General features: G+C 64.2%; 2 protein-coding genes across 8 annotated transcripts in view; one reads left to right on the forward strand and one right to left on the reverse strand.

Moving 5' to 3' along the window:
* Positions 1–109: 109 nt before the first annotated feature.
* Positions 110–13,532, forward strand: CASKIN2 (CASK interacting protein 2). Of its 3 annotated transcripts, none has more exons than XM_079798032.1 (20): positions 110–329; positions 1,490–1,963; positions 5,725–5,776; positions 6,284–6,381; positions 6,748–6,893; positions 7,000–7,095; positions 7,186–7,316; positions 7,474–7,582; positions 7,903–8,011; positions 8,222–8,316; positions 8,754–9,015; positions 9,126–9,244; positions 9,331–9,400; positions 9,504–9,595; positions 9,784–9,894; positions 10,003–10,104; positions 10,218–10,356; positions 10,521–11,996; positions 12,085–12,307; positions 12,689–13,532. In XM_079798032.1, the coding sequence occupies exons 2-20, from the start codon at positions 1,870–1,872 to the stop codon at positions 12,777–12,779; spliced, it is 3,615 nt and encodes a 1,204-aa protein (XP_079654158.1). In that variant the 5' UTR covers positions 110–329; positions 1,490–1,869; the 3' UTR covers positions 12,780–13,532. The 3 variants fall into 3 exon arrangements, with proteins under 3 accessions (XP_079654158.1, XP_079654157.1, XP_079654159.1); XM_079798031.1 differs by having other exon boundaries at positions 112–329; positions 9,123–9,244; XM_079798033.1 differs by having other exon boundaries at positions 112–329; positions 9,123–9,244; positions 9,331–9,391.
* Positions 13,533–13,848: 316 nt separating this feature from the next.
* TMEM94 (transmembrane protein 94) overlaps positions 13,849–16,305 on the reverse strand; it is a 30,653-nt gene continuing 28,196 nt past the window's right edge. For all 5 annotated transcript variants that reach the window (XM_079798030.1, XM_079798028.1, XM_079798029.1 and 2 more), the window contains 7 exons: positions 16,122–16,207; positions 15,762–15,843; positions 15,357–15,505; positions 15,183–15,277; positions 14,983–15,076; positions 14,638–14,808; positions 13,849–14,500 (listed from right to left, as the gene is read on the reverse strand). In XM_079798030.1, the coding sequence (XP_079654156.1) occupies positions 14,428–14,500; positions 14,638–14,808; positions 14,983–15,076; positions 15,183–15,277; positions 15,357–15,505; positions 15,762–15,843; positions 16,122–16,207 (750 nt within the window). In that variant the 3' untranslated portion in view covers positions 13,849–14,427. The remainder of the gene's footprint in view (positions 14,501–14,637; positions 14,809–14,982; positions 15,077–15,182; positions 15,278–15,356; positions 15,506–15,761; positions 15,844–16,121; positions 16,208–16,305) is intronic.

Genomic DNA, 16,305 nt, shown 5'->3' on the forward strand with positions numbered 1-16,305 from the left:
TCTCCCCCCAACAACCTCCGCTGCACCTGGGCGCATGCGCTGACCCGCCAGCTTCTCCGCTCCGCAGGAGAGATGGGGGTGGGGCCTGGCGCGGGGAGGGGCGGGGCCGCAGGCGCTGACTGACAGCCCGATTGCGCGGCCGGGACGGTCCCTCCGCTCCCGATCCGGCGGGAGGGAGGGGGGAGGGGCGGGATTTCCTGCGGGAGGCGCCGAGCCGGCCTTGGAAAAGGAGGAGGAGAAAGGGGCTCAGGGGGGCAGTGGGAGCCGCCGTCCAGAGTGCCAGGGACCGCGCGGGGCCAACCGGACCCCCGGCGGGGCGGCCGGGAAAGGTGAGACGGCACGGCCCGAGCTGGGGGGCAGGACCCTTGAGGGCGGGCACAAACTAACTTTTCCTGCGGGATCAGCGGGCGCCTCCGTCTCTTTGCTCCTTCCGTCCTCCTTCGCGCCTCCTTATTCCGTCCTCCCGCATCAATCGCTCCAGCGCCGGTCCCAATCCGTCCCTCCCGCCGCTTTGTTCCCCAGGTCGGCCTGGGCTGGGTTGGGGTTGGGGGTTTGCGCGGCGCTGGGCGGGCATTCCGGGGGGCGGGGGAGCCTGCCCGACCCCAGGCACTGCCAGGGGCGCCCTCCCCCCATGTCGGCCGCGGGCCATCAGAGGGAGTGCCATCGGAGGGAGTGCCATCTGGACGGGGCTTGGGACGTTTTGGGAGCGAGGGGTTCCCAGCCAGAGCCCCAGGCCTGCCGGGAATCATGCCGGTGTCATGCCGCAGGACTCGGGCAGCAAATCCGTGGCCCATGAGGAACTGACGTAAGCTTTTCTGCAGTGAAGTTGGGGCTCGGGGCCTCAGGTTCAGGCTTGGGGGGCCAGGCAGCCCCATTTGCCAGCAGTGCCCCAGCGCTGGTCTCTGTTCTTTGCCCAGCTGCTTCTCCAACCCACACAAGGCGTGAGGATAGGTCAGCAACAGGTGCTGTGAAATCTCCCCGCCAGAAACGGGGGGCCGTAAGCTCCCCACTCCACTCTGAATTCATCAAGAGCCCTGCAGCGAGGGCCTCCGGCTATTATAGTAAAGCGCAGGGAGGGAGGAGTCTGGGGGCTGGCACCTTCGGCAGGGAGTGACCCTCCTGTCCGCCTGCGCCTGACCCTCCCGGGCCCCACCTCCTGGCACGCAGCTGTCCGTGGGTGTCAGCCCTGGGGCTGTGGAGAACAGGCCGCTGCCCAGCCTGCCCAGGTTGAGATGCTGCCAGGTGCCCTGGGGCCTCAGTGACTCAGCCCCCCTCGCAGAATGCCACCTCTCCCCCCTCCAGATAGTCCTCTCATGCATGGCAGCTCCCTTCCCGCTCTGAGTGGCCAGCCCCTCCCTTAGCTCCTGGGACAGCCAGCGTGGTTGGGGGGCTCCCTGGAGGCCCTGAACTGCTCTTCCTCAGAGCCCTGCTTCGGGGACCGTCGCAGGCTCGGGCCTAGCCCTCAGCAAAAGCACCGCACCTTTTCCAGACCCCCGAGACCTGTCTGCCCACCGCTGCGGCCCGAGGCCCGAGGGAATGCTGGCGGCTCTCTGGGTGGGCACCGGTGCTCCTGAGCCACGCTGGGGAGATTGGCGCGCCCAGTCCCGGCCCATCCCGGGCTGTCGGAAGCTGCAAGCTGATATCTGTCCAGATTTCCGAGCAGCCTCCGCCCCCTCGGAGATCGGCTTTCCTGCTTGTGGCGGCAGCTCACGAAGCACCTTGTTGGAATACCTGTCAGTGCCTGACACGCTCCCCAGGACGCCGGGCCCCCCGGAGGGCCGGGGCATGGCACCCTGACGCCTTGGCACAGACCAGTGTTCGGGCCGCTCCCCTGGACTTCCGAGCCCAGAGCCCAGCCTGGGGACCAGGATGGGTCGTGAACAGGACCTGATCCTTGCCGTCAAGAACGGAGATGTGACTGGTGTGCAGAAACTGGTGGCTAAAGTCAAGGCTGCAAAGACAAGTGAGTACTAGATGGGGGGACTGTCCAGCTGAGACCCTCCTCTGAGTGCTCAGGTTGCAGAGAGGGGGGGGGGAGGAGAGGGAGGTATCACGGGGGGGCCTGGGGAGGGGGGGAGAGAACTGTCTTGTTCTATACACGGAGTGCCTCTGTGGGTGAGAGCCAGAGAGGAAGTTGGGTCCCCCTTGCTGTGTGTCTTAGGCAAATAACTTAACCTCTCTGGGGCTCAGTTTCCTCACCTGTAAAGTAAAAGGTTGGAGTGCATTCATTCAAATTAGTATTATTTTTTTAATTCCTCACCCAAGGATATTTTTTCCGTTGCTTTCTAGAGAGCGTGGAAAGGAGGGAGGAGGGGGAGAGAGAAACATCTACATGAGAGAGACACGTCGATTGGTTGCCTCCCCGCTCGCCCCTGCAGGGGAACGTGTCCTTGACCAGGAACCGAACCTCCGAGCCAAACCAGCCAGGGCTCATTCAGATGAGTTTTGAGCGCCTATTGTGCGCCAGCCAGGCCGCGCTCTAAAGCGCTGGGGCTCGGCCACGAATGAAACAAACCGGAATTCCTGCCCTCGCGGGGTTTTCTTCCAGCAGGTGGTTTTTCAGATTGTTCTCTGGAGCCATGGGGTTTCCGATAATGGGCTGGGAAAGACTGACAGATAGAGCTCCGCCCCCACCCACACGGCTCCCACCAGCTCCTCTCTGCGATGATGTCTTAGTTTAATGGGCACGTCCATAAAATAGCTCTAAACAGCGAGCTCTGCTGTCTAAAACAAAGGCCGGCACTACCTAACCACTTGCTAAAGCCCCTTCCCCCCGGCTTACCTGCCTGAGTCCCTGGTGGCATGTGGCCTAAGCTAATCTGCTGGAGGTTTCTCCAGAGCCTGGGGTCACTAGTCTTGACAGGGTTGTGGGGGCTTCGTGCATGGGTGGCCACACCTGAGCCCCATCTCCTGGGAACCTCTGCTGTGAGACCCCAAGGAGATTAGACCTCTGGGCCTCAGGGCGAGCTCTCCGGGCCTTCCCAGGAGGACGCTACACTTGTCCCCTGGAGCCCCTGTACCAGCAGGGGCGGGAGGTGGCTGCTGCCACCACACTGGGGCTGGAGGAGAGAGGGTCCCCCCAGATTGCTGGGCCTCTAGCCCCAAGATCCACTTTGGCTAATGAAAACATCTAATTGTCCCCTCCCACACCTGCTAGTGTGGGTGCTAGAAGGAAGGATGTTAAGGCTCCCGCCAGGACAGGAGACCCAAAGTAGAGGGAGATGAAGCTGTGGGGGTGTCTCTGTGCCCTGGGGAAGTGGGTGCAGGGTGAGCACGATGGGGAGAAGGCGCTAAAGAGGTCCCCGGAGCCCCCAGAGTGGGAGCCGCTCACCCTTCTCCCCTCACCTCTGTGTTGTTTTTGGCAGCCTGCCCAGTGGGGCCTTGGTTGCGCCGTTGGCCTCAGAGCCCTGGGGCCTCAAAGTGAGTCCAAAGGAGGACAGGTGGGTGGGGTCTGGCGGCTGGTGGGAACCTCACAGCGGGGCTCCCGGGCTCCAGGAGGGTTCCCTGTGCTCAGGGGGAGATGTCTGTCGGGGAAGCAGTCCCTTCCCCGAGCCCCCAAAGGGACGTGAGCACAGAGTGGGCGCAGGCAGCGTGGCAGGGTCCTGGGACGGACACCTCGTGAGGCCCTGGCCCTGTGCCTCCCTTCCCAGACCTCTGAGAAGATGGGAAAGCTGGTTTAAAAAAAAAAAAAGGAAATGAGCAGGTGACATTGTGCAGACCCTACAGCTCATGAACTCTTGTGGTCCCCTTAACTCCCTGCCTCTGCACCCACTTACAGATAAGGAACCTGACCCCCAGAGAGCCCAAGGTCACACAGCCTTTGTGCGGCAGAGAGGCCAGCCGTGCCCTCTGCCTGTGCTCCCACACTTGGCTGCTCATCAGAATCACCTAGGATTGTTCTGGACGCGCTCACTCCCTCCTTCCCCCACTCCCTCCTCGGCGCTGTCTCCTCTGGCCAGAGGAAATGGAGCGGGCTGGGGGTGGCCCGCTGAGCTCACATCCTCTGCCCCAGCCTAAATCAGGAGTGACCCTTCCACCCTCAGCCAGGCCGGGAAAGAAGGTTGTGCTGAAGGGGAAGTGCCGGGAGCCGTGCCAGAGCCAGGACCCTCCGCCCTCCCACCAAGGTCCCCAGCCCAGTCACTGTGAGCCTCTCCCCCACCGCCTTTCCGGCCATTGTTCTGGAGAGAACAGAGCCACCCAGCCCGGCCCGGCCCGGCCCCTGTTCCTGTCTCTGCTGTCACATTGTCTTGTCACTCCCCGGAGAGGCTGCCCCTCGCCGCCACGCTGCCCGTCCCTGGCTGTCCAGCTGGCGCAGGTGGAGGGATCTTCTGGGTCATCTTCACTGAGGCTCAGAGCGGTACCTCCGCCAGGAGGAAGCTGAGCCAGGCCCTTCCTGCTTCCAGAGCCCTTGCTTCCCAAGACCCCGGCTGGTTCTGTGGGACCAGGACTTCCGTGGGGCCGGAGGAAGGCTGGGAGGCCTGCGCTTGTTCTCAGGGGCCCTCCCTCCTCGCCGCCGAGTCCCTCCTTGGTTCAGTTATTTGCCTTTTCGGCAGTAGCCTAATTCAGCTCAGCCCTAAATGTAGCTGTGCCCTCCCTCCCCGTCCCACGCTCGTCATTTCGGGGTTGGTCCCTCCCTGTTGGAAGGGGGCCCTGTCTTGCTGGGGTATTCAGGGGCCCTCCAGGGCCTGGGGGCAGGCCTGGACCAGCATGCTTGGCACCCCGCCTGCCCGGGTTGAGCCAGGCCTCCTCCTTCCCTGCAGGGGTGTGTTTCAGCAGAAGGCAGGGCCGCCTGTGACAGGCATTCCCCTCTGCCCCCCAGCACTTACCAAGGACCACCCCCTCCTGTACCCTGGCTCACGAGTGAAACACACCTGCATGAGTCCTGCCCCTGAGGGGCTGAAGCAGCATCCTGCCCATGCCTCTAGCTCCTCTTGCCACCACCCAGCAGAGTCTCCTGCCTGGGCCCAGGACGGGGACTGTCCCAGCTTTTGCTGAAGGACAGCGTCTTGTTGATAATGGCTGATGTGCAGGGAGTGCTGAGTGGGGATAGCTCCCATCTTGTGCATGCTGACAGGGTACGCAGCCCTTGTGCGCAGGTTTTGTGATCAGCCCATTCTATAGATGAGGACACTGAGTCCGAGAGATTCTGTGACTTGTCCAAGATCAGACAGCTAAGTACGCGGCAGAGCCAGGGCATGGTGTAGGTCTGTCTGGCACCACCTGCTCTACATGCTCCATTCAGGGATGCGGTAGGGCTGGGCACTGTGGCCCTGGCATCTGCCCTTCCACTCTCCAGCCTCTAGCGCCCCTCTCCTGTCCTTCCCAGCCCCCTCATCCCAGCGGGACAATGAGACCCGTTCCTTGGCCCGTTCAGGCAGGAATGCTAACCATGTGCTCGTGGGCCTGTCTATTGAGGGCATGGCATGCCAGTGCCCCCCTCCCCGCCCCCTTGGCGCTATAAACGAGCTGGGCTGGGGGCCCAGGAAAGCGAGGCCACCGCTGCAGCAGCTCGCTCCCTGCACTCCATGCCCTGGAGCTGATGGGCCAGTGGGCCCTGGTGGGGAGCCAGAGGTACAGGACGCTAAGGGGCCATGGGGCAGGTGCTTTTCTGCACACCGAGAGGTCAGCTGGATTTGGGAGGTGGGTGAGAGGGAGCACTGGGTGAGGGTGTGGCTAAGGGCGATCATTTGAGGGTGTCCTGACGCCTCCTGCTCTGACCCCCAGAGCTCCTCGGCTCCACGAAGAGACTCAACGTCAACTACCAGGACGCTGATGGGTGAGTGAGCCCCGCACCTCCTGGGAGCTGTGCCGTGGGGGAGGGACGAGTGGGAAAGACCTGGGGCCTAGAGCCCCTTCCCCTCTCAAACTTGGCCCTTGAAGTGTTTGCTGAAAGCTCCGGCCTGCCTGTATAGGGTGGGAAGGGGGGGTCCTGCCCCTGAGAGAGGGGAGGGGCCTGGTGCCTCTCTGAGGGGCCTCCTTGGGTCAGATTCCTGCCAGGCCCCCTTTTCTCCCTAGAGGATAGGAGCCCTCAGGCTCCTGCTCCCACGGCCCCCTCCCCTGGGCCGGCTGGGGGGGCAGGCCAGACAAACAGTCCTCTCAGCCCAGACACTGAGCCCTTTCATGCCGCTGCCCGGCTGCTCTGCGCTCCCACGGCCGGGGGGGTCCCACAGTGGGCAAGTAACCCAGCCCTGCTAGCCCCCCGGATGGGTCTGGTGTGGAAGACAAGGATTTGGGGGGTAGGGGCTACTCACTGACACCCCCACCATGTGTCCCACCACGCTAGATTCTCTGCTCTGCACCATGCCGCCTTGGGGGGCAGCCTGGAGCTCATTGCTTTGCTGCTGGAGGCTCAGGCCACTGTGGACATCAAGGACAGCAATGGTGAGACCCCCAGGGAGCCCCCTACCCGACCCTGCAGTCGGAGCTGGCTTCCGCTACAGCGTAGCAATGCTAATAGATGTTGGCATCGTTTCTCGGGGCTTGCAAATGCTTCACCTCTTCAGTCTCCATCACATGTGGGGTAGTGGGTGGTACTGACGACCCAGTATCCAGGGGAGGTCATTGTCAGGAGGTCACCATGGTGGGCAGGGTACGGCGGACCTCTTGCTGGCCAAGCCCAGGCGCAGCCAGCATCACTTGCGTCGCGTCTGTCTCCCTTCCCGCTGGCGTGGCTCCGGACCCTGCTCGGTTCCCTCCCCTGACCCCGCACCGACCAGGCCCCCCTCAGAAGCCCCTTCCCTCCTGCAGGCATGCGCCCGCTGCACTATGCCGCCTGGCAGGGCCGGCTGGAGCCCGTGAGGCTGCTGCTGCGGGCCTCTGCGGCCGTCAACGCCGCATCTCTGGACGGGCAGATCCCGCTGCACCTGGCTGCCCAGTATGGCCACTACGAAGTGGTACGTGAGCCCGCCCGCCCGCAGGGGCGCTGGGGCAGGGGTCCGGGGCTGGCACTGAGGGGCTGGCCAGGCCAGACCCCTCACTCGGCTTCCCCTTTGCCCCCAGTCAGAAATGCTCCTCCAGCATCAGTCCAACCCGTGCCTGGTCAACAAGGCCAAGAAGACGCCCCTGGACCTGGCCTGCGAGTTTGGGCGGCTCAGGGTGAGGCTTGCAGCCCTTAGGGGGCTGGTTCTGGGCGTCTGGGGGGGGGGGTCTCAAGAGGAGGCTCTACCTGGGTGCTGCTGATTGCAGGTGGCCCAGCTGCTACTGAACAGCCACTTATGTGTGGCCCTGCTGGAGGGCGAGGCCAAGGACCCGTGTGATCCCAACTACACCACACCCTTGCACTTGGCTGCCAAGAACGGCCACAGGGAGGTCATCAGGTACCCATCGCTCCCCCCACCTCCATTTCCTCATCCCCTTCCTGGGGAGCCAGCAGTGTCCCCTCAGTGCCCTGCCCTGCTGACCTCTTCACCCTGGCCCCCAGCAATTGGCTTCCTCCCCTGCCCCCACCACCCTGTGACGCCCCTGCCCCCACAGGCAGCTGCTGAGAGCTGGGATTGAGATCAACCGCCAGACCAAAACGGGCACGGCGCTGCACGAGGCCGCGCTGTACGGCAAGACCGAGGTGGTGCGGCTGCTCCTGGAGGTGGGTGTGGGCGCCCGGTCAGCCCGCAGGTGCCCACAGAGCCCCACCAGATGCCGGGTCTGAGGCCGGCTGTGGAGGCTCTGAGGGGTGTCCCCCGCCAACAGGGTAGTGGCCAAGTGGCCGGGGAGCAGATGGACCTGGTTCCAGCCCCATCTGCCTCTTACCAAGTGACCTTGAGCTCGTCCTTGACCCTCCCTCTGAGCTTCCATTTCCTCATCTGTAAAATATGACACTAGCACCTACCTCCTGGCAGTCCTGAGGATTGTGGGGAGTGACAAGCGAGCTGCTCAGTGCACGCTCACTCCGCACTGTGTCCCCAGGGCGGAGTGGACGTGAACATCCGGAACACGTACAACCAGACGGCCCTGGACATCGTGAATCAGTTCACCACCTCCCAGGCCAGCCGGGAGATCAAGCAGCTGCTGCGGGGTGCGTGTGCGTGTGTGGGGGAGACCCAGCCCGGGGGCCTCCGTCCATTGGGTACAGGAAGCGAGAGTGGAGTCGCACTCCTGGGCTGGGGCCTCAGGGGGAATGCTGTGGGGAGGAGGAGGCAGGGACCTGGGAGGGGCCTGAGGGGACAGCAGGGGCAGGAAGACGTCCTAAGGACCGGGATGACACCAGTCCTCCCCCTTCTCTTAGAGGCCTCGGGGATCCTGAAGGTTCGAGCGCTCAAGGACTTTTGGAACCTCCACGATCCCACGGCCCTCAATGTCCGGGCGGGGGACGTCATTACGGTGAGGACCTGGTGCAGGCATTCCTCTGCGAATACAAGTGTCGCTGTCACTTACTTGACGGGGACCTCCTGTGGTTAGGCTCTGTGCTAAGGTCTCATATGACTGTATCGTTGGTTTCTCTCCAGCCCGGGGAGGCAGGTGCTGTCACTTTCCCTTTGTAGAGAGGCTGAGAGAAATGGAAGTGACTTCCCCAGGCCACGCAGCTAGCAAGCAGTGGCGCTGGGATGTCAACCCGGGCTGATGCCGGGACTCGTTTGTATGCGCTAGAGGCACCCGGGGGCCTGGGCTGGCTGCTGACGGCAGGGGCAGAACTGTGGGCTGACTTGTGCATCAGAGACCAACTTCTTGGGGGTAGGGGACCGCAGCTACCGGGCTGGCCGCCTGCCCTGGCTTGATGCAGGAAGTAACCATTGCCTCCCCGTCCCCATTTGCCACAGGTGCTTGAGCAGCACCCTGACGGCCGCTGGAAGGGCCACATCCACGAGAGCCAGAGGGGCACGGACCGTGTGGGCTACTTCCCCCCTGGCATTGTCGAGGTGGTCAGCAAGCGGGTGGGCATCCTTGCGCCCCGCCTCCCCTCTGCACCCACACCCCTGCGCCCGAACTTTTCTCGGACACCGCAGCCCCCTGCTGACGACTCCCTGCACCCTCTCACCTATGGCCAGCTCCCTCGGGTGGGCCTCAGCCCAGACAGCCCAGGTACATCCTCCTGGAGGGCAGCCTGGCACCAGGGTGGGCGTCTGACTGCCCGTCAGCTGTTGGCAGGGCCAGCTGGGACTCTAACCCCTTTGCTCCTGCCTTCCCAGCAGGTGACAGGAACAGCGTGGGGAGCGAGGGCAGTGTGGGCAGTATCCGCAGTGCTGGCAGCGGGCAGAGTTCCGAGGGCACCAACGGCCATGGCCCGGGGCTCCTGATCGAGAACGCCCAGGTGTGAGGGCGGGGGTATTGGGGGGCAGGGCTCCCCCTCCTGCTGCCACTTCTCCGAACGCTGAGTCGCTCCTTCCCTGTGTGCAGCCGCTTCCCTCTGCCGGAGAGGACCCGGGGCTGCCAGGACTGCACCCCCCATCCCTGGCAGGTAGGAAAGGTAAATGGGGCCTGGATGGGCTGGGAGAGGTGCAGGGGAGGTGCTGAGGGCTTGGCACCCTTCCCCCCGCCACCCCTGATTCCATTCCTGTCCCTCCTTGAAGGCAGCCTGAGCCACCGCCCTCTGGCCAACTGTCACTCTGGGGAGCAGCTCTTCACCCAGGACGTGAGGCCGGAGCAGCTGCTGGAGGGGAAGGTGTGGCCTCCACTGGGCCGGGGGCTGCGGGCCCAGGGTGGGGGTTACACGGGCCTCAGTATGGACTTAAGTCCCTTCTCAGGCCAGGCCCCTAAGGGCGGCTGGCTGGGCCCCGGCCCCAGCCCCAGCCCCAGCCCCGGCCCCTGCTCAGCACATGGCTCGTTAATGTCAGCCCTATCCGACCTCAGGACGCCCAGGCCATTTATAACTGGCTCAGTGAGTTCCAGCTGGAGGGCTACACCGCCCACTTCCTGCAGGCCGGGTACGACGTGCCAACCATCAGCCGCATGACGCCTGAGGTGGGTGTCCCACCGCCATGCCCAGCCCCTCTGTCCCCATGCCCTCCCTTTGGGAGGGCGGGAGGGTCCAGCACGCAGAGCAGGGGCTAACGGCACCATCTGGGGCAGGACCTGACAGCCATCGGGGTGACCAAGCCTGGGCACAGGAAGAAGATCGCCTCGGAGATCGCCCAGCTGAGCATCACCGAGTGGCTGCCCAACTACATCCCGGTGAGTGGGCGGCCGGCACGAGCTCCCACCCTCCGCTGTGGCCGTGGCGCCTCCGGGCTGGGGGCCGAGGCTGGCGGGGGAGCCCGCTCCGACGGGCGCTGGTGCTCTCGCAGGCGGACCTGCTGGAGTGGCTGTGCGCGCTGGGGCTGCCGCAGTACCACAAGAAGCTGCTGAGCAGCGGCTACGACTCCATGGGGCTGGTGGCCGACCTCACCTGGGAGGAGCTGCAGGAGATCGGCGTCAACAAGCTCGGTGAGCCCCGGCTGCACTGGGGCCTCTGGCCAGGCACCCACCAGCCGCCAAGGGTGTTCAAAACGTTTTCAGAGTCCAGGCCCAGAAGAGAGAACGGGGTTCGAGGGGAACTGGGGTGACCCTTTGCAGCCCCACTAACCCTGCCCCCCGTATCCACCCCTCAGGTCATCAGAAGAAGCTCATGCTGGGGGTGAAGCGTCTGGCCGAGCTGCGGCGCGGCCTGCTGCACGGGGAGGCCCCAGGCGAGGGCGGCCGCCGCCTGGCCAGGGGCCCGGAGCTGATGGCCATCGAGGGGCTGGAGAATGGGGACGGACCTGCTGCGGCTGGCCCACGCCTTCTCACCTTTCAGGGCAGCGAGCTGAGCCCAGAGCTACAGGCAGCCATGGCTGGGGGGGGCCCTGAGCCACTCCCCCTGCCCCCTCCCCGCTCTCCAAGCCAGGAGAGCATTGGAGCTCGCTCACGAGGGTCTGGCCACTCACAGGAACAGCCTGCCCCTCAGCCCAGTAGTGGAGACGCCAGCACCCCACAGGAAAGGAACCTTCCAGAGGGCACAGAGCGGCCCCCTAAGCTTTGTTCCCCGCTTCCTGGCCAGGGGCCTCCTGCTTATGTCTTTATGTGCCCTCAGGGCTCACCCTCCAGCCCCGCCCCAGGGCCGCCTCCGGGTGCACCCCGAGCCTTCTCGTACTTGGCTGGCCCCCCTGCTGCTCCTCCAGACCCGCCTCGGCCCAAGCGCCGGTCCCACAGCCTGAGCCGCCCGGGCCCGGCCGAGGGGGAGGCCGAGGGGGAGGCCGAAGGGCCGGTGGGCAGTGCCTTGGGCAGTTACGCCACCCTCACCCGGCGACCAGGACGCAGTGCCCTAGCCCGGACCAGCCCTAGCCAGACCCCAGTTCGAGGAGCTCCCCGTAGCCAGTCCTTTGCCCTTCGGGCCCGACGCAAAGGCCCCCCCCCACCTCCTCCAAAGCGCCTCAGTTCTGTCTCTGGCCCCACCCTGGAGCCACCTCCACTAGATGGAAGCCTAGGGCCCAAAGAGGGGGCCCCCGGGCCCCGAAGGCGAACACTGAGTGAACCAGCTGGCCCATCAGAGCCCCCGGGCCCACCTGCCCCAGCGGGCCCCGCATCAGACACGGAGGAAGAGGAGGACCCGGGGCCCGAGGGGACACCCCCATCCCGGGGCAGTTCAGGGGAGGGGCTCCCGTTTGCAGAGGAGGGGAACCTGACTATCAAACAGCGGCCCAAGCCAGCCGGTCCCCCATCCCGCGAGACGCCAGTGCCCACCGGCCTCGACTTCAACCTCACAGAGTCAGACACTGTTAAGCGGAGGCCCAAGTGCCGGGAGAGAGAGCCGCTGCAGACGGCGCTTCTGGCCTTTGGAGTGGCCACCGCCATGCCCAGCCCCTCTGTCCCCATGCCCTCCCAGACCCCCAGCGAGTCCCCTGTGGCTTCTCCCAGCCCTCCTCAGCCAGACCCTAGCAGCCTTCCAACTCAAGGAGCTCCAGCCCCTCTTTCTCCCAGCCCTCCAACCCAGCCCTCCAAGCCCCCCTGCCCTGGGCCAGCTCTGGAGAACTCGGCAGGCACCCGGCAGCGTGGGGAACCAGAGCCCCCCGCTCCGCCCGCCGCCCTCATCAAGGTGCCCGGAGCAGGTGAGGCAGGGCCTGCGTGCGGGGCCGGGCCCTGTTGGCAGGGGTTGTGTCCAGCCCAGTTGAGTCACAAGCCAACCTGTCTCTGCAGGAACAGCTCCCAAGCCTGTGTCTGTGGCCTGCACCCAGCTGGCATTCTCTGGCCCTAAGCTGGCTCCCCGACTTGGCCCCCGCCCTGTGCCGCCTCCACGTCCAGAGAGCACGGGGCCTGTGGGCTCCGGCCAGGCCCAGCAGAGACTGGAACGGACCAGCTCGTCCCTCGCAGCCGCACTGCGGGCCGCAGAGAAGAGCATTGGCGCTGAGGAGCGAGAGGGGTGAGGGCTGCTGGGCAGGGAGGGGGAGAAGGTGGCGGCATGGGGAAAGTTTCCTCCCATATCCTCTTTCCGGGGGTCCTGGGGTTGTTGGGGGGCAGGGACCTCACAGGCAGATCCTCAGTCTGGGGACCCCCAGTTGGAATGGGAGGAGCCCAGGTCTTGCGAGTCACCTAGGTCTGACCTGCAGGGAAGCTGGCTGCTGCCACTTAGAGGCATGTGAGCTTGGACAGGTCACTTGAGCCCTAGTGCACGGGTGTACGGAAGGGACAGCTTCCTTCTTGGAAAGCACTTGGCACCAGCCCGGCGCTCAGCAACAGCCCTTGCCCAGGGCTGGCGGGCGATCTGGTTACTGGCCGGTCTGACCCAGTGCTCCCCCTGCAGCCCCCCCAGCACCTCCACCAAGCACATTCTGGATGACATCAGCACCATGTTCGACGCCCTGGCTGACCAGCTGGATGCCATGCTGGACTGAGCTAGACCCACCTGCAGCGTCCATTGCCTTCGCCCCAGCACAGAAGTTCCTGCCGCCCAGCAGGGTCCCTCCTGCTGCTCCAAGCCAGTGGCTGTCAGCACTGCAGTTCCAGGGGAGCAGCCCCCTGGGGGGCGAAGGGAGCTTGGCAGAACCTGATATCTCAGCGGAACCCCTCCCAGTGTATAACCTGAGCAAAGAGCCCTACCCTTTGGTCAGGGACCCTGGTAAGAGCTTCCGCCCAGGGAGCAAGGTGGTGGCAGAGCTTCTCTGCACCACCCCCCGCCCCCCACAAGTGTCTCAAGTTCCTGTGCCAAGGTCCTCTTGCCACCTGCCGGCTGTCCGGTGCAGAGGCTGGAGGAGCGGTGTGTCTGGCCAGGTCCCCACAGGTGTACATAGGACATGTAAATAAACCATCAGGGGCCTGCTTGCCGGAGGGGGCAGTGCCCAGGCCAGACACCGGTTCCTCCCCTGCCTGCCCGCAGTGAGGCAAAGCTGGCGGGGGTGGGGGCAGTGGGATTAACAGACCCCCAAAGTCCAAACTTTTTCAACTGTAAATGTTATTTTTTAAGCAGAGAGAAATGCATATATTTTAAATGGAATTTATTCTATAACTGCCTGAGAAGACGCAGTGGGGAGGGGCTTCCGGCCACAGCAAGAGTGCCCACTGCCCAGCCTGACCTGGTTGGCGGGCCCTGGCTCTGTAAATTAACCTCTTACCCCAACTAACGCCAATGAAAGTGTCATTCCACGTGATCGCTGTGTGTTTGGGTCTGTGCCGCGGACCTCGGCCGGAGCCCTGGGCTCTGTCCCTGTGGAAGGAGGAAGGCTCGAGCCCTCCTCCTCCCCTTGTGGCTGCCTCATGGACCAGCCACAGGTCTTTCTTACGCAATTTATAAGTTTTAATACAAACCAGTCTACATTCATTCCTAAAAGGCTCATTTCCAGTAAAAAATATACACCAGTAAAAACATTCTCACAGGAGAACTATGCAGGGGCTGGAAGGAGCCCTGGGCCGTGTCCCCGAGACTGATGTGGCCAGCTCGAGGCAGGCACAGAGGCTCCAAGGTGAGGGGGCCCTCACTGTCAGGTGCTGTGAGGATCCCCGACAGAGGGAGGAGGGAGGTGCTTGGCCACATCCAGGTCCGTCCCAGGAAGACAGGATGGAGGGCGCAGGGAGGATGCACCCTCACCCTGGCCTTCAACGGCGACCTTGAGAGTTGACTGGACCCCCCACAGCTGCTGCCAGTGTTCCTTCAAAAAGGTTGAGGCCCTGGCCCCACGTTCACAGCCCTGCCCAGGGATCCCAGAGCACAGGGCGCTGGCTTAGTGGACCCTGAAGAGGGACAGCCCACAGGAAGAGAGGGCTGGGAGCTCTTTGCTAAGCACATGAGGTCATACATTCAAGAATGCCCTGGTGAGGCCAGGGAAGAGCCAGGGCTGTCCTGACACGGCCTTGGCTCATTCGCTGCTCCACAGTAGCCTGGGGGTCAAGACGACAGCTGGTCTGGCACGGGGATCTGGGCCTCCAGTGCCATGGGGAACGAGAGCAAACCCTGAAACATCCATGACACCAACTCCCCAGACTCAGAAATGGGTCTGGTATTGGCCCCTGGGGACCAGGGCCACTGTGACCACCGTGGCCAATGGCTCAGAAGGGAGAGTTCATGCCCAGCTTGGTTTCAAACTGCAGCTTCTGTCGCTTCTGGTAGCGGACCCGGACCCTGGGGGGGCGGAGGGGCAGGAGATTAAATCAGGGGTCAGGGCAGGCTACAGAAGGAGGCAGGGGAATGATGCCCAGGGGGTGACAGGCTTAGGGAGCATGCCCCGGCCCAGAGGGAGTGCCCTGCTGGTGGCTCACCGAATCTCGTGCAGCTTCACGATCTCGTTGCTGACCACCACGAGGACCAGGGACAGGCAGCCCAGGAGCCACGTCAGCAGAGGCACGTCCTCCAGGCCGAAGTGGACGCGGCTGTCCCTGTGCGTCCACAACTGCAGGTCAACCGCCGTCTGGACCACCTGCCCCAGCAGCCTGCAGGAGGAGGGGCGGCGCCGGGTCAGCCTGGCTCCTCTCGCTCCCTTCCTCGCTATTCTCAGTACAGCAGTAGCTCAAGAAGGGCACCCTTCAATCTCCGGCCCAAACCCCACCCTCAAGTCACAGCCCTGCCAGAGCCCCCACCCGCTCCTCCCGCTGAGCCACACTCACACCACAGGCACCGTCACGGACCACCAGAGGTTAGTCAAGGGGCTCTTTCTCCACAGGGGCTTGGTGCGATGCACGTGGGTGACAGAGATGAAGACTGGAGGAAACGGGATCAGAGGGGGTGTCAGACTTGCCACGGCCCAAGGCCTGGACCCCGGGGCACCCCACCAGCCACCACTGGCCCCCTTTCCGGGAGCCCTTACCAGTGTGCAGGACGATCAGGGCGGCAGTGAGCTTCTGAGCCAGTAGCAGCCCGTTGGCAAAGTCACCAAACCAGGCTGGAGCCGTGTCGGCATGGCTGCCAAAGCAAGGTGTGCACTCAGCCCCCTGGGCCCTGCGGAGGTGGCCGGGGGCGAGGTGGGCGGGGCGGGACTCACCTGGGCAGCATGATTGAGGAGCAGTTGGTGAGGTTGCGGGCCCGGGAGCTGTCGCAGAAGCTCTGCAGTGTGAAGCCAAAGCAGATGAGGCCCGAGCCGATGGTGAGGCTGAACTTGAGCAGGAAGCAGAGCAGGAAGTAGTGCTGGGTCTGCGGGAGGAAGGAGGCCCGTCACTCCGGAGGCCACGGCCCCTCCGGCACTCGGCACTCAATTCAGCAGGCTCTTCAGTGCATGGGCAGCCCGGATGGGGGAACAGGAGCAGGACTGCCCGCCCCGGGGGGGATCTTTCCCAGCTCTGTCCCACCACCTCCCTCTGGTGTGATGGAGGCCCCATCCTGGTCACTCCCTGCCTCAAGGACCAGCCTCTTGGGAAAGGCCCAGGCTCACAGGCTCCACTTCGCCTACCTTCTTGGGAATGGAGTGAAGGTTTTTCCCTGTTGCCACAGACATGACGGAGCTATGGGGGGGCTTCCCCAGCAGAGAGATGCTGAAAAGCAGAGACTGGGTGAAGGGCGGCCGCATAACCCTCTGTCTCCCAATTCCCATGAGAAGCCTTTTAGGAGTCGGGAGTGCGGTCAGGGTTGGTGGGCAGGAGGGTGAGACAAAGGGACATCCACCACAACACACACACACGCACACACACACCCATGCTCTCTCTGCAAGAGGAGGTGAGCGCTAAGCAGGGCTCCCTGAACCCGGGCTCCTGGGGTGCTCGGTGCCTCCCACCCTGCCTGCCTGGGCACAGAGGGAGCGGCGGCTTCTCACCTGAGCAGAGGATAGCAAAAGCAGGACAGCCACAGGATGTCGGTGGTACTGAGCAGTGGTGGCAGCTGGACTAGGCAAGAGAGGAACTGGACCAGGAGAGCCCAGGGAGCACGGTTAGATTCTGACGAACAGGAGGACGCCCTGGGCCCAGATGGACGCTCACGTCCTGGCCTAGCGGAGCTGG

This window comes from Cnephaeus nilssonii, assembly GCF_951640355.1.
Source record: "Cnephaeus nilssonii genome assembly, chromosome: 19".
Classification (NCBI taxonomy): Eukaryota; Metazoa; Chordata; class Mammalia; order Chiroptera; family Vespertilionidae; genus Cnephaeus; species Cnephaeus nilssonii.

Bases quoted from the DNA above. Each gene is read 5' to 3' on its own strand.
- CASKIN2 (XM_079798031.1), top strand. From the start codon at position 1,870: ATGGGTCGTGAACAGGACCTGATCCTTGCCGTCAAGAACGGAGATGTG. The intron at 7,096-7,185 runs GTGAGGCTTGCA...TGCTGATTGCAG, and splicing joins GCGAGTTTGGGCGGCTCAGG to GTGGCCCAGCTGCTACTGAA. The intron at 12,308-12,688 runs GTGAGGGCTGCT...CTCCCCCTGCAG, and splicing joins GGCGCTGAGGAGCGAGAGGG to CCCCCCCAGCACCTCCACCA.